Source organism: Xenopus laevis, chromosome 1L (assembly GCF_017654675.1).
Source record: "Xenopus laevis strain J_2021 chromosome 1L, Xenopus_laevis_v10.1, whole genome shotgun sequence".
In the NCBI taxonomy this organism is placed as follows: Eukaryota; Metazoa; Chordata; class Amphibia; order Anura; family Pipidae; genus Xenopus; species Xenopus laevis.
This window is the reverse complement of record NC_054371.1, coordinates 84,339,968-84,367,550: the sequence shown is the minus strand read 5'-3', so window position 1 is coordinate 84,367,550 and position 27,583 is coordinate 84,339,968. Positions and strand designations below refer to the sequence as shown.

General features: G+C 37.6%; 1 protein-coding gene across 1 annotated transcript; it reads right to left on the bottom strand.

Annotated features, from left to right (window-relative positions):
- Window positions 1-1,395: 1,395 nt before the first annotated feature.
- ppm1k.L (protein phosphatase, Mg2+/Mn2+ dependent 1K L homeolog) lies at window positions 1,396-27,583 on the bottom strand. The gene is made up of 7 exons (XM_018252299.2): window positions 27,404-27,583; window positions 19,754-20,277; window positions 17,415-17,515; window positions 11,224-11,389; window positions 9,913-10,057; window positions 6,558-6,692; window positions 1,396-4,918 (listed from the first exon to the last, which is right to left on the bottom strand). Exons 2-7 carry the CDS (start codon window positions 20,194-20,196, stop codon window positions 4,787-4,789), a joined length of 1,122 nt encoding a protein of 373 aa, XP_018107788.1. The 5' UTR covers window positions 20,197-20,277; window positions 27,404-27,583; the 3' UTR covers window positions 1,396-4,786.

The window sequence follows — 27,583 nt, the reverse complement described above, 5'->3', positions numbered from 1 at the left end:
CTTTAGAGCAAATGCATTTGAGTAAATATATTGCCCTACTCAGTCTACTACAGATGAATGATTCCTTGTCCACATCCATTGCAGATTACTTGTAAGGAGAAACTCTACTGGAAGGCTGTGGGATGTGATAAAGAAGGTTGTAGCTTAGCAGCCAGGGAATAATTAAGTATTTTGCAAGACACAAGCTGCAAGCTATTAAAGTATAAGGAAAGTATTCTTCCACTTGGGGTGCCAAATCTTAGGCACCCCAAGTATTGTTCTTTTACTTAACTCTAGATTGTTTGAAAGAGTTACTTAAAGGAGAAGAAAAGTCTATTACACTTAGGGGTGCCAAATAGTAGGCACCCGTAAGTAGAGTTGCCACCCGGCCGGTATTTTACCGGCCTAGCCAGTAAAACACCTGCCAAGGCTGGGATTACAAATTTACCGGCAATGCAGTTGCTGGTAATTTGTAATACCCTTTAAAAAAAGCCCCTGGCCTGCCCCCAATTCGCACAGAACTTACCTTTTTTCCAGAGCTGTGGACATCGCTGCAATGTTGCTCCGCCCCTTTTGCGGCACACCACATAGCTCCGCCCACTTTTGCATCACGTACCACCCCCTTTTGGTGCCCGCCCCCCACTGGCCGGTAATATTTTTCAGTAAAGGTGGCAACCCTACCCCCAAGTGATTGTATACTTACCTGAAACCCCGGGCCGGTGCTCCTATCAGCAGAAAACTGCACCGGCCCAGGGTTATTGCAGCAGCTTTTTCTTTCTTCAAACTTCCCGGGGCAGACGCATGCACAGTAGAATGAAATAGCCGACTTTTTCATAAAGTTCAGCTTTTCACTCTATTGTGCATGCACAGCCACAAGAAGAAAGAAAAAGCCGGAAGAGGATCGCTCCATGGTGATTGCTGGAAGAACCAAGTGGAAGTAGACTTTCCTTCTCCTTTAATTAACTCTTTCAAACAAGTAAAAAAACAATACTTGGATTTAGCTCTTAAGTGCATATAAAAAATAAATACAAGGTACAAGTATGGGATCGTTATCAGGAAACCCATTACCCAGAAAGCTCTAAATTACAGAATGGCTCCCATAGATGCAATTATAATCAAATAATTCAAATTTTTAAAAATGATTTACTTTTTCTCTGAAATAATAAAACCATAGTTTGTACTTGATCCCAACTAAGATACAATTAATCCTTATTGAGGGCAAACCATCCTACTGGGCTTATTTAATGTTTAAATTATTCTTTTTAATAGACAATGTATGGAGATCCAAATTATAAAACTATTCCATATCTGGAAAAACCCAGGTTGTGAGCATTCTAGATAACAGTTCCCATACCTGTACTTCAAAAGTTTGCTGTATAAAACAGATTTTAGATAAAATGACCCACGATCATGATCTCAATGCTTGTAATTTATTCCACCTCGATTGTTGCAGGGTTAATGCATTTGGTTGACCTACCAGTTGTGGCCATCCTAATGTAAAATAGATTGTGTCCAAAAAAAACAATTGTCTGCCTTGTATTATATAAATTAACATTGTACCTTACAATACTATATATTGTATTACTTTTTGTAATCAGACAATTCTTGATTCTTAAGAACATACCTATCCATAAACAGTATAAAGTTTTATTTCTTAAAATATGTAATTGCCTGTTTCTCAGAATGTAGAAATGAACACTTTCACAATAAAATCAATCAACATTATATATATGACAAATAATTAGAAATAACAATGACAATATTAACCGATGGATTAATGTAAACAATTAAATAGTGTCTGCAAGAAAACATTTTTTTACTGGAAATTCAACTCATGATTGGTTTGTATTGTACCATAAAAAGCAGAATATACCTTAAGTAACCGGTTCTTTAACGGTGCTCTTCCCTGTATAGATTGTAGGGTAAAGGAATGGGCCTAGCCCTTATTCATTTGGCTTTCCTGGCAGAAATTTGGAACAGTTTGTACATAAGCACCACTGAGCAGCAAGTCATGTCGGACAAACACATCATTCCTTCAAAGATCCAGTTCAAGGTTTACACTAAAGCCAAATAAAAAATGTTTAGCCTGGGGACCGATTAAACAGGTCTGGTGGATCTGAATCCAACTTCTAACCAGTTTCACTGTTACTTTCAATGCTGGCCCTCTAGTGCAACTTTTAGGAACCATACTCATACTGTACCTACTGTATATTATGGTTGTGTGTAATCCTGTCCTCATACATTCTGTAGTTTTCAATTAACCAACTTTTCTCTATTTTTGTCCTTCTAATCCTTTATCAGCGTAGTCAGTCATTCTTCTTTTGGCTTTATTCCAGCAATATAAGTTTATAAAATACAATGTTTTGATGAAACTGACATTATGGGGGTTATTTATCTTAAGTGGTTTTTTTTATACCTCACAACTCAAATGGTTTCTAATTTAAGAACAAACTCAAATGGAAAAACACTTGAATCAGAAAGTTCGAGATAACAACCTGGGAAAAAACTTGGATTGATTGAGTTTTTGGGCAAACCCTCTGAAAAACAAAAAAAACTTGAACATTGTGCAGGTTATAAACATCTTCAAATTGTTAAGGGGACCTCTGACATTGACTTCTATATGACCTCGACAGGTTTTTTTCAGATCGGGGTATAATTTCCACGGTCGGGGTATAATACAACTTTTTTTTTAAATTGATTTTTGACCAAGTAAAATAAAATTGAAAACCCGATTTTTTTGTGGAAAACATTAACAAAAACCTTAACAAATCTGCCCCTATGTGTAAATTAATTTTTAATTCAAACATTTTGAAATTCCTATACAATGTTTATTAAGATGAATGGAGATCGCTGAATGTAAAACACTTAATTGTGGGTAGTATTTGAATTGGGTTTTTTTTGGGAGGGGCAAAATAGTGTTTTAAGGCATTCCTTCTTTTAAGATACTATATAATTTAATATAAAGCAAATAATTAGTAAGTCATCATATTCAGTATAGTTTATTCCATACAAATTCACACATCCCTATATACAAATATATATATATATATATATATATATATATATATATATATATATATATATATATAAATATATAGTAGGAAGAATCATACAATCCTCTGTACAAAAGTTCATTTTACAATATTGGCGGATTAAAAGTGCATAACATCTGAAAACCGATACAACAACACTTGATCAGCTCACAGGGTTAATGTATAGCTGGCCACACAGAGTAAAATGGTTCGCCCATGGATTTAGTTCATGCCAGTTGCTCTGTGTATGAGACTTTTGGGTCAGCTGATCTCCTGGTCGTACGGTTACTAGAAAAATCAGGGACACACTAATTGCATGGAGTTTAAATACAATTAAATACAATCACTTTGCCATTTGGTGCAGCCCAGTTATACACTCCACTGGTGTATATCAGCAGGTCATTAATTCATACAAAATGGGAAAGGTCAAACCTCTCACGTGCTTCCTGTGTGATCCAGTAGTTCAACCCACTGGGTCAGTACAATCTTGCCATAGAAAATAGCATCACAGGGCAATGTTTTAATGTTTAGCTAGCTTCTGTAGTGCAATACTGACATTCAGATCTGTGCTAGGATTGCAATAATAAACAAATAAAGGTATATGCTAATTATTCTAATGATGAGACTTTCATAAACATTTTGTATGGGCAATTTGTGCAAGATGTTTAGTGGACTGAATTATTACTTAATAATAATAATAATAATAATAAAGGTAACCTTTGGCGCGTAGATGTTGCAGAGTTATTAATTCCAGCATTCATTCACCAACACATAAGATAGAGGCATGCAGTGATTTGTAGTTCTAGAATATAAGAAGTGCTGAAGGTTGCCTCTGTCCCCTCTCTGTAAGGTATTTTTGCTTAATGCTCTTCTTGTCCCAAAAGTTGTGACAGCAGGACCCAGTAAGTATTATATAGTGAATAAATTACCCCCTCTTGTAAATTATAAGAATATTATAAGTTACCGAGGAGTTCAAAGACCATATAAAAACATGAGGCCCAAGAGATTAGGCAGGAGTTATATTTAACAACCTGTGGTGACACCAGAGCCTGTCTTCCAGCTCCCATAAGACTACAGACAACTAGTGAGGAGAACACAAAGACAATACTATTCTTGATTTACAAATTACAAAAACGGTATTTGTTATGTACAGAAAATTACACACAATTTACAGGTCATTTGAGTTTAAACAGCCATGTTATATAAATAATAAGACGAAGAAAGTATCACTGCTGCAGTTCAACATGAGCATTAAAGCACTGCACTTGTCTGTGCCAAAATATCATACTGTGCGGTGTTAATGTAGGGCAGATTTTGCCCTCTGGACTTCTAGAGAATTACCAGCATACCTTGGCAGTTACTTATGTTGGGGAATTCTGGGAGAATGTAACATATTCCTGATGTAATGAAATGTAACAGTTCATGTCTCCCTTTTAGTTGCACGGAGCATCTCACAACTATTTACATTATAATCACGTTAGAAGGAAAGAAGGTTTAGCAGTTATTCTGACAGTTTTCACATTACATACCAGCCTTATTTAACAAAACCAGTTGATCCCCTTTTCTTGAATTTGCAAAAATGTAAATTCCACCCAAGGGTTTGCATTCATGAGCTGGGATACTTCAAAACAGTCAAGTTTCTCTTCCACCGATGGAGTGAACAAAACCAAAACACCATATTGGAAAGCCAACTATATACATAATGCAGATTTGCACGTATTTTGTGCTATAGATACAATGGCTCACATGCCATGATGTACAGTTCAGTAGTGGGATCAAGCCCATCTCCCGCTTGATGCAAAGCCACGGCTGAAGGAGAAACTCACTTCAGAGCTCTTGTGCTTTCCCCAGGCCCCAAATGGGACAACGATAGCAGTGCTGTTATCTTCTGTGCCATACTGTATAGCCTGGGTAAGAGAGCAATGCACTTATTCAAATTATAAGCAACCACAAACATTATCAGCATTATAAAAGTAACATCTTAACGAAAAACTATACCCCTGAACAATGTAGGTCTCTATAAAAATATATTGCATAAAACAACTCATATTTAAAACCCTGCTTCATGTAAATAAACCATTTTTATAATAACATACTTTTTTAGTAGTATGTGCCATTGGGTAATCATAATTAGAAAACTGCCATTTTGAAAAAAATTAGGGCAGCCCCCTGGGATCGTATCATTCACAGTGCACACAAACATACCAACAAACTATACTTAGGTCACATGAGCCAATTAACAGACAGAGTTGTGTATTTTGCTTCCACACTTCTTCCTGTTAGAGTTGCAGTATTTCTGGTCAGGTAATCTCAGAGGCAGCACACAGACCATCACCAAATGGTGGTTCAAGGCAAGAGATGTAAAAGAGCAATTTTTACTTAATTATATATATTCAGTTTGGTAAGATTATTTAATATGCCACATAATTTGAAATAATCTGTTGCTTAAAGGGATCCTGTCATCGGAAAACATGTTTTTTTCAAAACGCATCAGTTAATAGTGCTACTCCAGCAGAATTCTGCACTGGAATCCATTTCTCAAAAGAGCAAACAGATTTTTTTATATTCAATTTTGAAATCTGACATGGGGCTAGACATTTTGTAAATTTCCCAGCTACCCCTGGTCATGTGACTTGTGCCTGCACTTTAGAAGAGAAATGCTTTTTCCTTCTCAATGTAACTAAATGTGTCTCAGGTCTGGGTTTTTACTATTGAGTATTGTTCTTAGATCTACCAGGCAGCTGTTATCTTGTGTTAGGGAGCTGTTATATGGTTACCTTCTCATTGTTCTTTTGTTTGGCTGCTGGGGGGGGAAAGGGAAGGGGGTGATATCACTCCAACTTGCAGTACAGCAGTAAAGTGATTGAAGTTTATTAGAGCACAAGTCACATGACTTGGGGCAGCTGGGAAATTGACAATATGTCTAGCCCCATGTCAAATTTCAAAATGTAATATAAAAAAATCTGTTTGCTCTTTTGAGAAATGGATTTGAGTGCAGAATTCTGCTGGAGCAGCACTATTAACAGATTAATTTTGAAAAAAATTTTTTTTTTCCCATGACAGTATCCCTTTAAGAATTCATTTTGGGGGTATAGTTTTCCTTAAACAGCTTAGCTTTAAAGAAATAGGAATGATTATTTACTAACTCATTCAACTGTATCATGACCACTTCCAAGTTCTGGTTTATATGGGTTTATGTGCACAGTAAAGCCATGATTCCATGTCTTTATTCAAAAGCTATTTTTTCTTAAACCTCAGCATGCATTTTAATATTCACGCAACTTTAATTGTAGATTTCTATATATAGTCACTTTTTTTTTCACCAGCCCCCAAAAATCCAGTTCCGGTTTACAGAACATTGTACATCCAGAGGCGGTGTGGATTAAAGCACAAACCTATTAGTGAGGTGGTACACATATAAATGATGGCTGCTAACTGGAAAAGGGAAATTTTACACGTGGTGGGCTTTGAACATAAGTTGTACATAGCAGTAAAGTTTAAATGAACCCACAAACCCAATTTAAAGGTGTAATGTTGCAATATTACCTGCTCAGTGAGCACTTGTGCTGCTTCTTTGGGATCATGACACTGGTTAATAATATCGCAGATCTCCTGGCTGTTTACAATGAAGTTTATGCCGTCAGTAGTCAGCACCAGGAAACCATCTTCAGTGTGCTGCAGCTGCAAAATTTAAGGATATACAAGCAGGTTAAATGGGCACTATTTAATGAGATGTGAATGCATACTAGTATTCAAGCTGCAGGATTTTCTGATCTTATAGAATATAGTTCTTAAACTGAATAGAATATTATACGTATAATATTATACTGCTTTGAGCTCTAGAAAGCCATTTGGGTTTATTAACAAAAATAAATAAGGCAAAGTGCAGAAAAGACAGGCACAACGCACCTCTTATTTATTCTAACATGGACACTTAAAGAGGTTGATCGCCTTCCAAACACTTTTTTCAGTACAGTTGTTTTATTATTGTTCCCAAGAAATAAAGACTTTTTTCAATTACTTTCCATTATTTATATTTTACAGTTTTTTTTTCAAAATCCAAGTTTAAAGTTGAATGTTCGTGTCTCTGGTGTTTGAGTCTGGCAGCTCAGTAATTCAGGTGCAGACTCTAAACTGTTACAATTTTGCAGCATTGAGTTGATACATTTCTCATCAGCATCTCTGGAGTATTAACAACTATTGTATCAATTCTAACAGTTGCCTTTAATAAAACTCAGGGATTCTGCTCAGCAGAAGATAATAAATGTATCAACCAAATGTATCCATTTAGAACAGTTTCCAGGGTCTGCGACCCCCCATCCCTGAGCTGCTTCAGAAGGTAAAAAATGAGAATTTACACCTCAATATTATATTAGAAAAACAGGCACATATAGAAAAAAGAAAGTCATTGGAAAAAGTTGTTATTTCTGATGATCTATCTGAAAACAACTAGTTGTTTGAAGGTGAACAACCCCTTTAAACTGAGTTGGACTGTATCTATCTTAGATTGGTGAGAAATACTATTTACTTGTAACAATATTGATAAATTACTATGAAAAGCTACATTATTGCTATTTTGGATAGATTGTAAAATAGTATCCTATTGGTAATAGTGACGATTGCCACCTGCCCTCTGGCCACTAGATGGAGCTGAGGACACACTTTGGGAATCATGAGAAATCACATGCTTTAAAAGTTCACTTGTTGTTTGAATGTTTGGAAACTGCGCCCGAGGAAGGACTCGTGTTGTCTGAAACATGTGCTTCAATAAAACTACACCAAAAGATTCTAAAGGTTCTTCAGTTGTCCTTTTCATATATGTTACTATTTTGGAGGTGGCTACTCTTTCTACTGTTGAAGAGCCAAATTAACACACATCTAACGAGCTGTGGACTTGGCAGGAAAACCCAAAATCTACATAAAGCACTACTTAGTCCCCTTTCTCATTCTATAATGCTATATACGAATGCAGGCAAAGCACCTGATTACCTCTTGTAACTAACTTTTAGTATATTATAGAATGACCAATTATGAGCAACTTTTCAATTGATTTTCATTATTTGTTTTTCATAGTTTTTTTTAATTATTTACCTTTTTCTTCTATATCTTTCCAGCTTTTAAGTAGAGGTCACTGACCCCAACTAAAAAACAAATGTTCTGTAATTGACATTTATTACTCATCTTTCTATTCAGGCCTCCCCTATTCATATTCAAATAAAGGCATGGTTGCTAGGGTCATTTGGAACCTACCAACCAGATTGCTGAAATTGAAAATTCAAGAGCTGCTGAATAAAAAGTTAAACAAAAATCAATTCTAAGCAATTGGACTTCATTATTTATTTTGAATAGTTTTTTAATTATTTCCCTTTTTCTTCTGATATTTTCCAGCTTTCAAATGGGGGTGACTGACCCCATCCAAAAAACTAATGCTCTGTAAGATTACAAAGTTATTATTATTGGAGATCTGCTGAATAAAAAGCAAAATAACTCAAAAACCACGAGTAATAAAAAATGAAAACCAATTTCAAATTGTCTCAGAATATCATTCTCTACATCATACTAAAAGTTAACTCAAAGGTGAACAACCCCTTTAAGTGTGAAACAAGTTAAGCATGAAACAGTAATCTATAGCAACCAACCAATCAATGACTGGTTTTCTCAGGCAACTGCAGGTGAAACAATGAAAGCAAAATTCTAACTGTTTGCCATGGATTACTGGACTGGTGCAAATTTGTTCCGTGTTGGTAAACAAGCCCCTTGGTGTATTATCTACTATAGCGTAAGGAACCTAGAATTCATTTCTACATTATATTCTGCCAGTTGTGCGGCAGCTGCACTTAAGTCTATGGCAGATTCTTAATTTCCGGCAGGAAAACCAGAAAACAGCTTCCCCTCATAACTTCAATTAGACATGAGGGAATAAAAATAATGATCCTGCAGAATAACCTGTGAAGGAGAAACAAATGCCAGTGTGTTTAAGACACAGTACACACTTTCATTCAGGTTGTGATATGGACCATGAAAAAGACTGCCAATACCCCAACCAATTCCCACTGTGTCTCTCTTTACTATTTTCAAAAGTAGGGGGGAATGGTCTCTGGTTGTGGTCTAAAATTATCTAAGTTATGCATGGTCACTTCTGGAATTCTCAGCAAAAAAGGCAATCGGGAATCGGACAGAACCCGATTGGAAAACATAGACTTATGTCTAGCATATGTTAAACCTGACCAAGGACAAGTCTGCCTTTTATATTAAAGACAATACTAAACAAATGCTGCCCCTGTGTTGCAGTATTCACATCAATGACACAATGTAAGCAGTTTTAAAAAAAAAAAAAAAAAATGAAGAGTTTACTTAGGAAAAAACTACAACATTTACCTGCTATACAACCAGCCCCTGTATAACCAGTACAAAGTTTCAGGCTCATTAAAATGCAAAATATCTTTGAATAGTATGTGGTAACAATGCAGTGACCTTTATTTAATCTTTATGTAACAACGCCAAGGTCAAAGCTCGTGATTCACCGAAGGTAGGAAAAATTTCCACACACTGCACATGCAGTTTATAAATAGAATGAAAAGCAAAGCATATTTGGAAGCTACTTGATACTGAAGTAAAATAAAGATCTGTTTCCAGGGACAGTATTTTGCAGCCTGACACTCCTTTCCTTAGAGAGAGTTAATGTGTATATTAAGGATCTATGTGAAACATCCAACACATCTTAATTTTGGGGGCTGAGGAATATCAGTGGGGAGAAGATGAATGGGTATTTTTGTGAGTAAAAGACAGCGCCCTGGTCAATTTATGCACCGAAGCCTATGTTCTTTTAACTTTGTCTACATTAAAAATGACAACAGTTTCAATTTATTGTAAAGATGGAATGCAATCTTTGAAATCTCACCTTTACTCGTTTGGTTTCAGGTTCAGCTATAACACCCATGGGTTTCAGGTCCAGATCCCCTATACTTCGGGTCATTGCAAGCCTGCCATTCACATGGGGCTGCCCAAGGCTGTTCCATGTAACAAAGCCACCACTTTTCCGAATTCTATTAACAAACAAAATATGCATATTTAGCTTTTAGCAAAGTTAGAGAAAATAACATAATGCAAGCATAATGTTTGATGGAACAAAACAAAGACATTATTTTATAAAGATCTTTGATGGTAAATGCAATGTTAGGCTTCTGCATTCTGTTACTATGGCATTTATTTGCACAGATAAATGTTCTAATGGCAGCCAACCCACAAGGGCACATTTACTAAGGGTCGAATTTCGAAGTTAAAAAACTTCGAAATTCGACCATCGAATTTGAAACTTCGATAGTCGAAGTATTTTTTGATCGAAAACTGAGTAAAAATCGTTTGATCGATCAATTAAATCATTTGATTCGAACGTTTTTTAAAAAAATATACTTAGACTTCTAAAAACTTAGCCAAATACTGGCTATAGGTTCTAGGAGGTCCCCATAGGCTAACATAGCAATTCGGCAAGTTTAAGGTGGCGAAGTCGAAGTTTTTTAAAGAGACAGTATTTCGATTTTAGAATGGAGTGCAGAGGACTCTTGTATTTGTCTATATGTATTTTGTGGTCACAGCCTCATTGCACCCCCGCCTAATGGTTTTAAAAAATTAGTGGTGAGCACAACTTTCCCTTGTTATTGTTATACAGGAGCAGTGACCAGCTCCATGTTGTAGCTCCCACCCTTCCCCGTTATAGTCAGGTGATCTCACTGGTGTCTAATAAAAGGGCGGCCTAGTTTGGGAGTTTTACTCAGTTTTGCATACCATGTAACAATATAACATTTTTTTCATCACATAAAGACCCTTGGTGCTGGTTTTTTGTTCTTTTTTGTGTATACATTGTATCACCGTGCACAGGGGCAGCTACAAGGTAGCTAAAAGGAAAGCTGGTGCTGTCCACAGACTTAGCTGTGACTAGCTTTGTCACAAGCAGACAAGTACAGCATGGACGACAGTTTAGCTTTCATCCAGCATTATATCGCCTCCTATTTGCTTTTCTGCATACTCCTTAAGTGACTGCTAAAATGATACTACATCTGTATTAAATAAAGTATTTAGGAAATGTGTGGAGTTATTGAACATCAAATGCTGTAACAGTGAGACATGGCACACTGAGTATGAACTGTTCTCGCCCCTTCTGTAATGCATCTGCCCACTATAACTTTAAAATAGGCTCGTAATGTTAATATACCTTAACTTCTCCTCCTTTCGATCAGGCGTGTGGTCAATAGTGAGCTTAAAAGGCTTTCCTCTCCGACACAACAGTGCACGACTATCTCCAACGCTCGCTACCACAAGCTCAATGCCATCCCGCAGCAAGGCCACTGTTGCAGTAGTTCCACAGGTCAAAAGAGACGCTAAAAGGCCACCAAAAGACTTGTTGGAATTATCAACAATAACATTGATTTAGAAAAGTTCCTAAATCTATAAAAGTAATCAACATGCATTAAAATAGATTATATCTGTAATGTCTACTAGTGGAAAAATCATTGATCACTGAACCACTGATACACAATATAATAAATGCTCTATTGTTTAAAAATATTTGTGGGTTTCGTTTGCAGTTAGTGTTAAGGGGTTTCTCTGGGTTAGTACATATCTCAAAGGCATTTTTCTTCCAAAGACACAAGCACTGCAGAAAGATATGACCGCAGCACATGAACCTGCCTTTATTAAATGAGGATTTATGTTTTCTGGTGAGTGAGGGCTATAGACTTGCAATGATTTGTCACTTGAGCAGCCTCTCCAAGACTGGAATATCCAAGTAGTTCCTCAAAGTTTCTGCAACAATACAGTACTGTCACATACAGTATCTATTCACCCTGTGTATAATATATTTACTGACAATCACTGTGACTATAGTGCACAGTGCAATTCCTACAAGTGCAAAAGCAAGGTAGGTCACACTAATTATCTGCATTTTGAAAATGTTACATTTCACCCCTTTTCAAATTACATATTTGGTTAATTCTGTAAGTGAAAAGTACAACAACTGTTGTTAAAAAAAAAACACATTTGCAGTTACTATATAGTTGATTCAATTTAATTTCTTTAAAACACTGGAACAAAGAAAATAGTAATTGTAGTACGTGCAAATATTTGGAGGCCCTAAGTCTGTATATACAGTAGTACTGCTTTCTTACTATGAGATCATAACTGTGTTTTATATCCAGCTAAGAGTGCTTCCAATTCTCTTGTAGGAATTTTAGCATATCACTTCTAATTCTAAGATCATGTTTAAGTTATACTCAGATCTTCAATGATGTTTAAGTCAAGGATTTTGAGGGCCATTCCAAAAGCCTTCAGCTTGTTTTTCTTCCAGTAGCTCTTGGCGCTTTTGAGGTATGTTTGGGTCTTGTAGAGGAGCCTTTCAGCTTTAGCTTCCTGGTTTCACATCAGCATCGAAAATTTGAAATATATAGTGGAGTCCTGTGCCACTGGCTTCCACTCAATTACATGACTAATTGATGCCCCAATGTTTAACAGTTGGCAAGATGTTTTTTTTTTCCATCAAATGTTTCTCAAAACTAACTTTTTGTCCCATTAGTACACAGCCTTTAAGTTTCCAATGGGCGTCTAGATACTGTTTTGACTGCCTCAGACATTTACATTTGTGATGATGAGGTTGCAGGTAAGGCTTGCACAAGATGACTCTTCCATGCAGATCATGTGTTTGCAAGAAATGCTGCACCTTGGAATGATGCAACACTACTACTTTGAAACCATATAAGGGTTTCACTTTGCCTTTCTGGCCAGCAAACAAGCAGTTTTCTCTGAAAGTTCTCCTGCTTTTCCATATCTTGCCTCAACAGCCACACAGCAAACTGGTGTTTTGCAATCTTTTTATAGCTTTTTTATCTTTTTTGATGGCCCGCCGGGTAACCTGGCAGCGACAAGCATCAGGGGGTGGGGGGACATCAGGGTGGTCTGCCGGAGTGGTGGACCCTTAGTTGGGGGGGCAGTTGCTGGAGTGGTTGGCTCTTAGCTCAGATTTCCGGTGGGCCCTGCCTCCTTCAGTACAACACTGTTTGTAGGCATCAATTGGCTTCATATGCAGATCCTCACTTAGAGAAGCCCATGTTTGCCGAGTGATGTGACAGACCAGAGTTGAGATGTCAGAGATTGCATTAAAATCTGTAATATGTCAACTACTATTGGCTATTAAGGCCTAATGAGCTAATGAGGGTCAGAGCCTTGCAAAACCTGGACAAGTAGAGCGATATCCACATTTTTGTATGTCACAATTACTATTTTCTTTGTTCCTGTGTTTTAGGGGCAGAATTATCAAAATGTGAGTTTAGAACTTATTAAATAAAAACTCTCCCACGCTCTATTCATTCCTAGGAGTTTTTTTAGAAGCATATTTATCAAATGGTGAGCTCTAACTTTCACTCATTGATAAATACAAATCTAAAAATCCCATAAAATCCCACATTTATTTAAGCTCTAAACTCACATTTTGATAAATTTGCCTCTAAATGTGTGTTCATTAACATTTGCAATGCAACATTTGCAATATGTAACATGCCAAGGGGTGCTCAAATGTTTGCTTTCATCTTTAGCTCTATAAATTACTGTTGGATGGACTTTACATTTTATAAACTTTACTGTAGGCACAGGTAGGCCTGCAGCTTTTTCCTCATATTTGATCATTTAGATCAAAAATAGTCATACGTAAATCAAAAATATTATTACAATCCATATAAGTGCAACTATACACCACTGCAGTGCTTCAGCAATATAAGGCCATTTTTGCCTGTTGACAGTTTGAAACTTATAGGACCACTCTGTCATCTCAGCTGATGGAAGGATGCTGGGAGTTATATATCTGCATTATTTGGAGTTATTGCCTATCTCTACTAAATAGGGCAAGAAGAAATAAAAACAATAAAATAAAGATATATGAATTAGCCCATATATCTCCACAAAAATTCCAGACTACACTCTTAGATTTTGGAACAAAAGTTTAAGTTAGTGTTGAAATGACTTCCTTATGATTATCATGGTAGTTATTAAAGCTAAAATATTATAGAGGACACCAATAATTGATATAAGAACTGTTAACATGGATTTACAAGCTATAATTAACACATTACAGTGATGTTTAAACTGAATCAGTTTTACAGACAAAATCAAAACATTTTGTCTATTAAATAAACCTAGTTTGTATTAAAAGGATGATAAAATGTACAGGTAGGGGATCAGTTATCTGGAAACCCAGATAACTGAATAGAAAACTCTGAATTACAGGCCATCTCCCATAGACTCCGTTTTAGCCAGATAATTACATTTTTTTTAAAAATGGTTTAATTTTTCAATGTAACAATAACACAGTACCTTGTACTTGATCCCAACTAGGATATAATTAATCCTTGTTGGAGGCAAAACAAGCCTACTGTTAATTAATGTTGATATTTTTTTGTAGTAGAAGATAAGAAGGTATGAAGATCCAAAATATGGAAAGATCTGTTATCCAGAAAAACCCAGGTCCTGAGCATTCTGGATAACAGGTTCCATACCTGTACCGGCTTTAGAATATATGGTACACTACTTGACTATATAGAAATGAAAGCACTTATTTATTACAGCATTGAAGATGTTACGTAGGTAAATTTGACACTGTATTTGTTTTCTTTCATACTCATGACATTCCCCAGCCCACCACCAAAGGAAAAGAAAAATAATTTCTTTGAAGAGATCTTGACACTCACTGGAAATTTTTTCTATATCATGTTCACCTCAACTAATGTGACAAAGTAGATGTTGGGACTCTCCTGTAGTCCAGCCTAGGAACGCCTGGACTCCTTCACCTGGGACAAAATATAGCAGATCTCTCATTCCACTGAAGCCCAGCATATAGCGTCCAGGGCCTCCAGTTGTAGAGCTGCTCACCAGGTGCAATCCCTGCCACAAATAACACGTACACAGAGGCAAATAGGAAATTCACCCAAGGGGTTTCATTGGACAAAAACAAACCTGGAACACCAAGGATGACAAATCAGCAGCAGGTATCAAAGTACAGTAAGCAATAAGGAATAGCTGTTTTATTGACACACCATAGGTGTTTTTTTTGCCTGTACTAACAGATAGACATAGTATTACAGTTTTTAAAGAACTATTACTCTCACAGATTCTCTGCTAGATACACAGTGGCAAGGGCAAGCTTGATGTGCTGTCTACAGCTGCAATGACATTTTAGTAATCACGTCTCCCCAAATTGTGGGTTAAAGTGTAGGCTTGCTTATAAGGTATAGTACAGAATTGTGGCTTTTTGCATCCTTGGTGTTATAGGTTAAATATCACAGTTAGTTTCTTTTTTTCACTTTATTAATACATGTATTCGATACAATTTTAGTTACTATTCCAAAATTATTTGCACTAAAATGCATTAAACAGACAGCTACACTGAGATAGGCATCTTTCACTGCTGACTCCATGCAACATTGTTTTGGTGTTGCATTTTTGGTGCTCATCTTGCAAGTGAAATACATGCACACAAATGTGCAGAAGCTGCATACACTATTTCGGAAATAAAGACTTCATTCAGCCAGACAATTTGGGACTATTGTTGCTGAATTAAAAACGGTGTAATATTTGATTGTTTGCTTTTGGTTGATCATAGTTTGGTTAGCCACCATTCTCATACACATGTGTAGGAAATTTGAGATTAGTTTATTAATTATATTAAACATATTCCAATTTGAGGGATGCCAGAATAGACTGATCACTTACGTTACATTATTAGAATAATAGTTCATTCACAAACACTTTTAGCTACTCCAGTGTCAGATGAGTCAGTTACCCATTTGTTAATCTACTCTGGAAAGTAGCCTAAAATCTGACTAGTTTTACCCTATCACAGCAACCACAAGATTATCATATGAGATGCATTTACAAAAGCAGCTGGCTAACACTATTCAACACTCATTAGTTACTGTGCCGTTTGAGCAAGCTCTGCATAGCTTGAGAGTTCTAGGCTCTCAGCCAGATTTGTGCATGTGGCTGTCATTTATTTGGCAATGAGTCTGTATGAGCACAGGCAGTTTCTTTTTTTGGCCCACTACTGCCTTCCTGTAACAGATGGAAGCACAGCAGCTTATCTAGATGCTTCACTATGAATTACAATGGGCTTTGCAGCAAAACAAACAAAAAATGTATTTTAGTGCTGAACAACTGGAATAACCTTGTGATTTTTCATTAACACCCTAACAGATCTGTTGAAAAAAAAAAACCAATATTCTCTGCAGATTACAATGAGAAATAAAAGTTACATGATGTAATTATACTTAAGTAATAAAAGATGCTATACTTCTGTGAATACACAGTATGACTGAAAACATCCACCTTTCCTATGAAAAGGTGACATAATTCAGTAATACTTTAGGCCTGATGCACACTGGAGTGCTCACATTTGTAAATAACAACTTTGATTTCTGAATGTGTGAATGAATCATATATGGACCAAAGCTTCAATATTCACATAAAATTCTCTGTATCTGTGAGGATCCCCATTGCCATGTGGTGTTACTCACAGTAGCTTCAGTTATATTGCTAACTACTAACCTTTCGATGGAAAGTATAAAATAATATCTATATAACTGGAGGGCTTTAGGCTACAATTATAAATTAGCTGAAAGCCGACTAAAGGAAACACCATTTGCTCCGTTTATTGCAGATTGCATTGAAACAAAAGGCATATTTTACACCATCAAAAAATGTATTTGTGCCTAAAACCATGTATTGTGTTTAGTCGTTAGTAAAAACAATTACGTGTAATGCACTTTTATAAAGGACATTTTTTTAAGTCCAAGGAGTCACTGTTTATTACATTACATTATTATTATTTTAAAATGACATGATACAGACCCAATACATATGACATCTAGTCCTAGCACAGGACCTTTCACTTCAGGACATTACAACAAATGAATACATGCCCTTAAAAATATATATAGAAATAAGTGTTTTTTACTTTAGTTTACTAAAGGGAATCTCCTGTCAGTGCTAAAATTGTGTAACATTAATAGTTTTTCTATGCCTTGGGTATCTGCATTCAACAGCTATTGGTGGGCTTTTATATGTAGCCTCTGGCACTCTTGTTTTGTATTTACAATTCATCAATAGGCAGAGTAGGACAAATTACTGTTGAATTAGGGGTTACCCATGTAGTGCTCCTGTGGATTCTTAAAAGAAACCTATATTTCATGCAGAGGTCCACAGTTCAGCAAGGTACTGAATAGCATGTAAAAGCCGTTGTGTTAAAACCTTTAGTTCATTCCTTCATATTCAATTTTCTTTAAGCATCTGCAATTTTAGATACAGGACTGTTTACTTTAAAACATAGTATTCTTATACTGTAAATAATGTATGTATTGTACCTACCATCAACAGAAAGATGAGCATGCCTTGCAAATGCTTTGTCTATTTCTAGGAAGGCTTTCACCAGTACCTTTTCCAGATCATGCTCCTCTACAAGGAACTCTCTGTAAAGATAAAAAGGGTCAATATATTAATAAGATGTGCACATGATATGAATACTGATCAACACTGCAGTTCTAATCATGACTTGCAGTACTGTATACTGGATTTCTATATTTTCTGTACATGCCCATGATCAGACTCTCTGAACTGAGCAGCAATGATATTGTTGATCCATCCCTTTAACTTAACTTTTAGTGTGTTGTAGAATGGCCAGTTCTAAGCAACTTTCCAATTGGTCTTCGTTATTTATTTTTTATAAGTTTTAAATAATTTGCCTTGTTCTCCTGACTGTGGGTCACTGACCCATCTAAAAACAAATGAATTGTAAGGCTACATATTTATTGTAATACTTTGTATTATTCATCTTTCTATTCAGGCCCTCTACTATTCATATTCCAGTCTCTTATTCAGATCAGTGCATGGTTAAGCAACCAGATTGCTGAAACGGCAAACTAGAGAGCTGCTAAATAAAAAGCTCAATAACTTCAAATAATAAAACATGCAAACATATTGCAAATTGTTTCAGAATATCACTCTCTACATACTAAAAGGTGGACAATCCCTTCAAAGGAAAATTCAACTCCCCCATAATATAAACCACTACCCCCATACCCTACATAGTCCCCCCTCCCTGCTCGCCCCGCACAGGTGATAACACCTGTAAATGCCTCATGTTTTTTAAAGGAGAACATGCACAATGCACAGTTGTGATGAACCGAAAAATAGCTCTAACTGCGCATGCGCAGAAACGCTGCTCACTTTATGAAGAATACCTAAGCGCCGGTGAGCTCTGTTGCGCTCTTCTGCAGGTGCAGGTCAGTATTCCTAGAGGGCACACATAATCTGCTGTAGCACTGCACGGAGGGAGGGGGACCAGTGGGGACTAAAGGGGGGTTTAGTTCTCCTTTAAATACCTTGTTGCAGAGTCAGTGCAGAGGAGCTTGTGGGCACCATCTTCACCGCTTCAGTATTCTTCATTACATGAGCACCGTATTGTCACATGCGCAGTTGGAGCAATCATCAGGTTCGTGACAACTGCGCATGCGCCAAAAGTGACGGAAATTGCCAAAGGGAAGAAAGAGGACCAAAAAAATACCGAAGCATCAGAAGATTGCACCTGTGAGCTCTGCTGCACTGACTCTGCATGTGCGGTCAGTATTCCTAGAGGGGACACAATTCTGGGGTAACACTGTGCAGGGGGGAGAGGGAGGGGGCCAGTGGAGGGGACTTTTGGCTGTGGAGGGTTTAGTTCTCCTTTATATATACATATGTTGGCACACAGGGCCTTGTGCTATTGGTTTAATGACAGAAAGCTGTATAGAATAAACATAAAACTGAAAATTTGCATTTTGTTTACATTTATATTTATTTAGTGGATAATGTACCCCCTACTGTAATTTATAAAGATATAAGTCACCGAGGAGTTATGTGAACATATAGAGCTTTTATACAGGTCACAAAACGCAGAGGTGACTTCTGATATCTTTATATACATTATGCATTATAATCTACAGTTTGTGTGAAATGTCTCACTTCCGGCTTTCATGTATGTTGTACAAAATGCTACACTTTGTTTTGCGTTTACTTGTGTCTGCTAGTGTTTGTTCCCCCTGTGTGTGTTGACCTCATTTAATTTTGTTTCTTGTGTTTCCCTGTAGTCCCTTGTTTGTACCTTTATTTTTATTGCTTCAGTTTTGTAGAGCTTCATGTAATTGTGCCTGCCATCGGATGACGTCATCAGCTGCAACAGAGGGTGTAAGGAGCGAGGCAGTGACAGAGAGTAGACACGGAGAATGGGTGGGGGAGCAGAACAAGAGAGGGAGAGAGGAATGTTGAGTGAGACTTGCCCTGGTGGGAGGGGAGCAACATCTGAGTGAAATCCTGCGAGGCTGGGAAGAGACTGGAGGGGCATCATGTGAGGGCGGAGCGAAACCGGAGACAAAAGGACAGAAGAGAGACACTGAGGAGCGGATAGCTGAGGAGAGGGACTGAAGCGAGCAGTGTGACATAAGAAAGCTTTGCCTGTAAGTCAGATGGGAGACAAATGGAGGGAGCTGCAACGCAAGTCCTGTCTCTGTCTTATAAACGGCGGTTCTGATGTAAGAACGTGCCGTTTATAAGGATATAATTTAGAGTTCGGTTCCATAAAGAAATGACCAGACTGTAGAATATATATATATATATATATATATATATATATATATAAATAAACTGTTTTGATTAACAAGAATGTTTCTTACTTGATATAATCCTCCATGAACCTATCACAGAATTCAGCAGTTGAAGCCCCTCCATGTCCATCATATACAGCAAAATATAATACATCTGGTGTTAGACGGGCCAGTTTAAACTTATCTTCATTTTCCTTCCTCTTTCCCAACTGCGTAGAGCAGCCAACTTTGGAAAGATTGATGTGAGGAATGAGCTTGCCATACTTTATGCTGGGTGGAAGCTGAATCGGCTCATCTATTTTGTTGTCCCAAATACCAAAGGAGTCCCAGGTAGCAGGACGGCCACTGCCATCCAGGTCAAAACGTGAAGAGAAACACCTGCGGTTAACAGAAGAGCAGTGCCTGGTTGAGGTGCTGCAACTATTTTCTTGCTGAAAGCATAATGTCAATGCTCGTCTTTTCACTTGACACCGTCCATTCCTTACAAGAGAAACCAAGATAGCTGTTGACATTCCTTGATTAAGCTGGACTTCGGGGAAAAAAAGACTTCTGTTTTCAATCAAATTTCTCGAAAACACTCTGCTCTTCTCACTCTGTAACAAAACAAATGGACATGGGACTTGTTAAAAAGGACAGGTTTTACATACCTGACTAGAATTATGTACTATTTATTTTCTTCAAATTTAAAGGTAATAAAAAACTAGTGGCAGTAAATGTAAATTAGGGTCTTCCACATCATTCTATTCAACTTTAACGGGTGAGGACAGTGAAGCACCTGCAACGATTACTATATTACTCCAATAACTGAAATGGTAAATTGATTTGGTTTATCAATTCAATAAGCCTAAGGTATGTGTGCACATCTGACTCCTTTTATAGCTTTACCTGCTCTCATATGACCCATTTCCAGTCTACGATGACTTCACGTTTGTCATTATGGCGGCCAGCAGGAAGCAGGTCAGGTTGCAGAGAAACATTTGCAGGGCAGATCAAGTAGCTTGTCTAAACTGGTAAAAGTGCTAGTTTGTGAGAGGGTCAGGCCCTGGTCTATGAGATTAAACCTGAGCATATCTTTGGCAGATGAGTGCACACTGACCATAAATAATGTATCTTCTCATTAAAGTGTAATGTGACTCACCTAGCATAACACAAAATTTAAAAGCAATTAACATAGTAATTAAAGGAGATCTAATTTTAAAGAAAATTATATAAACATACTCTACAACATGCTTCTTTGAGCACATAAACGACTTATATTCAATTTCTTTTTTTAGCTGTTTCTGAAATATTTGCATTTTTGGCTGCCAAGAGCAGGCATTTGGTTTAATGGAGAGCCAGCAACCCTATCTCACAAAGCACTTACAACAGAAAACTAATGTAAATTGCAAAAGTAGTCAAAGGACCAATCTTACCAAGTTATACCTGAAAATGGTGCATTGTGCATCAAGAAAAAGAAACTGCTTGATTACTATGTGTGCTTACATGTAGCTCTGAAAGCTTACTTAAGTGCAAAGGATACAGACAAATATCAACCAATCAGGTGTTTGCTCTCATTTCCTAATTTGTAACATAATTACTGATTGGCTGCTACTAGCAACTACACTTGTGCAGTTTAGTGCCAATGTAAATAAGCCCCAATTCATTTGTATTATATTCTGCACAGCGGGTATGTTATTTATTAAAAACATCTTAAGCCAATTTACATTGATTCTATAGGAAAACGTGCATTTCTACCTCTTTACAGAATTGGGGTACAAGTACATTTGAAGACCAATCGTATTTACAGGAAACTCCTTTTCAAACTAAATATTTTGTAGACCTATATTAACTATTTTGTTAAAATATACCTCTTCATGCATAAGCCCTAGTTCTTGCAATTCAGTCCTGCCCCTTTTTATCATACCCATTTTTTTACGCTGAGACTGTCAGAGCATTATCACCTTGAAAGAACTGCCGCAGATCTAGTTTTTTTCAGTTAATATCCTGCCCTAATAATGAACACAGCTATTAAAATATTCCTGTCCAGATATCTTAGCCCAGGGGTCAGCAACCTTTACTATCAAAAGAGCCATTTTGCCCCTCTCTCACTAAAGAAAAATAGTCTGGAGCCGCAAAACATAACACAGTTTATAAACTTTTTTAACCTTTTTTTAATTTTAACTGTTACAACAACAGAATACAATAAACAGAAGTGTATTGTGTATATGCAGGGCTACTTTGAAATAAATGAAACACTGAATAGCCCTATTAAATGCTAGTGTTCTCATCTGTTTAATGTGACGTCTGTTTCTGAAGCTCCATGCTGATCGTCTCTCTCTTGTCTTGTGACCACGGTAAGGACCATGATGAATCATCTTGCTGTGGCTCAGTCTTGCCTGTCACTCCTGAGACGTCTATACAGCCCTCACACCTGCTGGCAGCTTCTTGCATTTGCTTACCGCGGTCGCACACTCATGAAGCCACCAGCAGGTGCGAGGGCTGTAAATACGATCTGACAGGCAAAGCCGCAAGACTGAGCCGCAGCAAGCAGGATGAAGAGCCGCATGAGGCTCTAGAGCCGCAGGTTCCCTACCCCTGTCTTAGCCACTAAATCCCCCATAGCATACAGGGAAGATATTCTGTCATCCTCATCTCTTATTATTATATGCCTCTTGCTGTAACTGTATTGTTCCCCAGAAAAAAACATGGTTTCAATCACATTTTACCTGTTACAACTGAAATGACATCAGAGTTGCAGAGACATCCTCTGGGCCAACTCCTCATGTCTTATTGTAACTAGGTGGCCCTCTAGTTGTCACATAACAACAGTCTTTAGCTTTGGATGGAAGTAGTTCTCATTCTGTGGCTATTTTCCTACCTGAAGCAACAATCTTTCTTGTCATTTCCCAATAGCATTTATTAGAAAGTGGCCATCTAGCTGTCCCTAAACAAACAAGAACATGCTTTCTTTTCAATGATTAACATATCAGATGGTGGACCACCAGCTCATCTAGAACAAGTATTTGCTGCTTATAAACTAAAAAAGTTGATTCAGCTAACTGTTGTTATGCAGCTTTACAAACATTTGAAACAAACTATTTCGCATTTGCTCATGTGTCTTGGACAACTGCCATAGTATGTCCAACACCGAAATAACCATAACGGGCAAGAGATAAAGTCACAGGGCTTGCTGCGTTACTTCGTATCTCATATTACAGAATCTCCAGAGACATGAGAGTGGACATGATTGCATTCCTCTGGCTCTCCAGTGCTGATATCACAGCTTCTGGCAGGTAATGAGTTGAGGATACGTGACAGAAATCATCTGTCAGGAAATTGATCGGCCAGGTTAAAATATCTTTGTCGGTCCCAGTGCAATCTATCTATGTTTGCAGGGCCAAGCAGGCAGCTACCCTTTTGTTTTCCTGGCAAATCTGTCTTTTTAGTTGATGGACAATTCGTACGATCATTCCGAGATAATCGTGGTCTCACGATGATGATCGGATCTTTTAAAAATTTCAACATCTATGGCCAGCTTTACAGAAAGATCGGAACGCAACGCCTGGCAGTGCAACAAGAGAAGGCAGCAGCAGACTTGCTCTCAGCAGTCATGAGATGTGGAAAGAAAGCTTGTGACTTGTGGTCTGTTTCCACAACAGCACAGTCACTCATACAGGTACCAGCCACTTGATAGCTAATAAAGATCTATTTGGCCATGGGCACCCTTGTGAAATTAATAGATATTGGCACATATGGCCTATTTTATTTAAATGACAAACTGGATAATGAACAGGAGAGTGTCTGAATAAAAATATAAGCAAGAAAAAGGTAACAGATTAAACAAAGCAACATGTTTTTGGCTGCAAGGGTCAGTGATCCTCATCTGAAATTTGAAAAGAGGCAGAAGAAGGCACATAATACAAAAATAAATAAATAAATGAAGACAGACTAAAAGAATAGGACATTGTACTTAAAGGTGAACAATCACTTTAAAAGCTTTTAATATGTGGCAGCTTTTTCATTACATAGTATTTTGTTCAGTACTTTCCAGTGAGATATTTGATTGCTTTTTACGATTAGGCAAGTAAGATGCTGGACAGTGGGGGAGCAGTCGTTGTGAACTATTTGGATTTTTCCAAAGCGTTTGATACCGTGCCCCACAAATGACTGCTTTCTAACATAAGGGCTGTTGGGATTAATGATCATTTACACATGGGATAGGAAACTGGCTACAGGATCTGGTACAGAAGGTGGTTGTTAACTGTACATTCTCTAGTGTTCTTAGTGGGGTCCCTCAGGGTTCTATATTAGACCCACTTTTAATTAACTTGTTTATTAATGACTTAGGAGAGGGTATGGTAAGCAATGTGTCAGTGTTTACAGATGACACAAAACTATGAAGCCCAATTAATTCCATGCAGGATACGACATCTTTGCAGCAGGATCTTGACAGGCCTGCAATCTGAATCAGGCGTACTGATAGTTTTAAGTACTGATAGTTTTAAGAAGGGGTTGGATGTTTTTTTAGCAAGTGAGGGCATACAGGGTTATGGAAGTTAACTCATAGTACAAGTTGATCCAGGCACTGGTCCGATTGCAATCTTGGAGTCAGGCTCCCCGGCTCTTGTGGGCCCCGCCGGCCCAGATCTGCACCCAGATCCCACATCTAAGGGATTCTTGAAGCCGTGACCTCCACTTTTTGGGTGGTCGTGGCAAAAAACATAATGCAAGCGTGTATGCGCATCGACGCAGCGCGACTAAACAGTGCTGGGGGGGCCTGGCATAGCAGCCCCAGGGGGCCCCCGCCCAGTATGACCCTGTGTAGACAGGGGCGATTCTGGCAATAATGCCGCCTGAGGCGGCCTTCTTTCGCCGCCCCCACCCCTCCCCACGGCACTAACCTTTATAGCGTCGGAGAGGGCAGGGGCGGTCCGCGACGCTTAGTGCAGAGAGCGCAATAGCGCTCTCTGCACTAGAAGAGCCGAATTTCCGGTTTGAAAACCGGAAATTCGGCTCTTAGTTACCAGGAGCGGAATTTTTGCCGCCCCTGGCAACCAGGGGGGCGCTGCCGCCTGAGGCGAGTGTCTCAACTCGCCTCATTGGTGGAACGCCCCTGTGTGTAGAGGGGTCAGTGCTGCACAAAGCTATAAGCTCTTTAGGTGTCAAATGCAATCCTTGTACTTTTGTGCATTGTATCAAATTATTTGCATTTAATTATTAATTATAATATTATTACTATTTGATGTGTGCATGTACATACATAATCACACCTGACTGTGCAGCAGTGAGCAACACATTGTGCTTTATAATTTTAAATAATTTTTAAATATTTTACAAAAGGTGCTTTCTAAATACTTGTCATTTATACTAATGACTAAGTATTGAAGCTGCATTTTTATTCAACTGTAGAGGATCAAATGACATCATGGTGTAGGGACTGCTGGATCTTTTTGAAAAGCTGAAACTTCTTCTAAATCCTTATTCAAGATATGGACACTTTTCTTGCATCTTTATAGCACCTCCTCTTGGTGTTCTGCTTCTAAAAGATACATACTGTACTGTACCTATTACAAAATAACGCCAGCAGGAGGCATCTTTAATATATCTGCTTTTAGTTTGTGCAATTGTTTCAGAAAGTCACCTTAAGGGCAATGACACATGGGGAGATTTGTCTCTTGTGGGAAATCGGTGCTACCTGCAGGCAACAAATCACCTGAAAAATGCCTATACCTTTATTTGCAATAGCATTTTATGTGCAGCGACTTAAATCGCTGGAAATATGGAAGAAGGAATTTTTCACCTTGTGTAAAGTTTTACATTAAATTGATTCAAATGTAAGTATAGAGAAAGGCTTTGTCCACCGTAGTGCAGATTTCCGAAAACGGTCTGTCTGTGGATTTTTAAAATAATGCATGTTTTTATTATTAAGTTCTATATGATCATTACACACACTTGTCTGTATCTCACACTTACAGAAGTTGTACATCATTATACAGGTTTGATAAGTCATGTTGTGTTTTTTTCCCACTGGTTATTTTCTATAGAGTCTCTACACAGTTGCGTATATTTTTAGCCTTAACATATCATCCATTATTCATGTACTTCTGACACATTTACTCAGTAGGGGCCAATTAACCTGCCTGAATGTTTTTGTAGGTTAGAAAGACACTGGCGAAAACCCACAGAGACACAAGAAGTGTATATAGATGCCATGCAGATAGTGCCCAGTCTTGATTTGAACTCAAGGCCCCTTGTCTGCTCTGCTGAAAGAGTACTGTTGCTAAAGTTCCACCCATCTCAGCATTCTTATAACTCCCTGCTAGATTAGCCACAATACAGGGCATTTACATACTTTAAGTCTACTAAAAATCATTTGAACATTAAACAAACCCAAAAACAAAAGCATACAGCTTAGTTACCATTAACTGCAAGGTAATGTTTTATTGTTACAAAGAAAAAGGAAATAATTTTAAAAAAAATTTAATTATTTGCCTATAATGGGCTCTTTTGTAGGAGATAGCATTACTGCACATCAGAGCTCCCATACCCCCCTCTCTCTCTCTCTCTCTATATATATATATATTACAAGAAATGAATGTATTGCGTATTAAAGGAGTTAACTTTTAGTATGCTCTAGAATGGCTAATTCTAAGAAACTTTTCAATAAGCCTTCATTTTTTTCTTTTTTTATAGTTATTAAATTATTTGCTGCCTTCTTCTGACTGTTTCCAGTTTTCAAATGGAGTCCCTGACCCCCATCTAAAAACAAATGCTCTGTAAGGCTACAAATGTATTGTAATGGCTACTTTTCATTACTCATTTTTCTATTCAGGCCCTCGCCTATTCATATTACAGTCTCTTATTCAAATCAATGCATGGTGGCTAGGGTAACTTGGACCATAGCAACCAGATTGCTGAAATCGCTGGACTGGAGAGCTGCTGAATAAAAAGGTAATAACTCAAACACCACAAATAAAAACAAATGAAAACCAATTGCAAATTGTCTCAGAATAATTAAAAAAAACTCCATTCACACAAATAAAGATATACAAATAAAACTTTTCCTTAATTTATGCTACAGCTAACAGATTTACTACCAAGTCATTTTTTGGATGTCAGTTTTGTTTAATGTTGTCAGTGTAAACCCCACGCTTGGGGCTATTCATTGGCATTGAGAAAGAATCAAGTGTAAACATTGGCAGCAAAGAGTAAAACACACACAGCAGTATAATCTCTGAGTCACACTGACTAAAGGTTCAGTTCAGATCATTATAAAGTATATATTGTATATTAGGACACTCTCACAGTCAGTTAAATAACTCAAATTAAAAGTAGGGAGGCACCGAATCCACTATTTTGGTTTCGGCCGAACCCCCGAATCTTCCGTGAAAGTTTCGGACGAATACCGAACCGAATCCTAATTTGCATATGCCGAATCCCAATTCTGCTGAAAAAAGCTGAATCCTGGCCAAATCCCAAACCGAATCCTGGATTCAGTGCATCCCTAATTTTTGTAGGCATAATTAAGCCCCATTATAAATGAAATAAAAATGAATACAGCTTATTAATTCATCTGCAAAGAACATCTTATAATGACTTTATAGCTGCATTTAGAGGGCAAGGTTAGGTTGACTAAAGGTTCAGCCTAGCTGTATTTAGAAAGGTATAAATGACAGCAAAAGGTTAACACAGACGTGCATTACCAAGTGACGCAGACGTTGCTACAGACATTCATCTCACCTTAATGAATGTTCAGGCTTCAAATTATTGTTTAGAATCACAGAGATGGTCAAAGAGTGTGCAAGCAGCAGGTATCAGCTAGAATCCTCTAGGTTCACAGCGAGAATGGAAGCAAGCATATGACAGATGCACACCCACCTCCTGTAAATGAACTGAGCCAACATGATAGGCGTTGCGTAT

Excerpts from the sequence above, each read along its gene's own strand:
- ppm1k.L (XM_018252299.2), bottom strand. The coding sequence starts at position 20,196 with ATGTCAACAGCTATCTTGGTTTCTCTTGTAAGGAATGGACGGTGTCAA. Across the intron at positions 11,390-17,414 it reads TGCTCATCTTTCTGTTGATG|CGTCTCTTTTGACCTGTGGA; the intron begins GTAGGTACAATA and ends GTGGCCTTTTAG. Across the intron at positions 6,693-9,912 it reads CTGAAACCAAACGAGTAAAG|CTGCAGCACACTGAAGATGG; the intron begins GTGAGATTTCAA and ends TAAATTTTGCAG.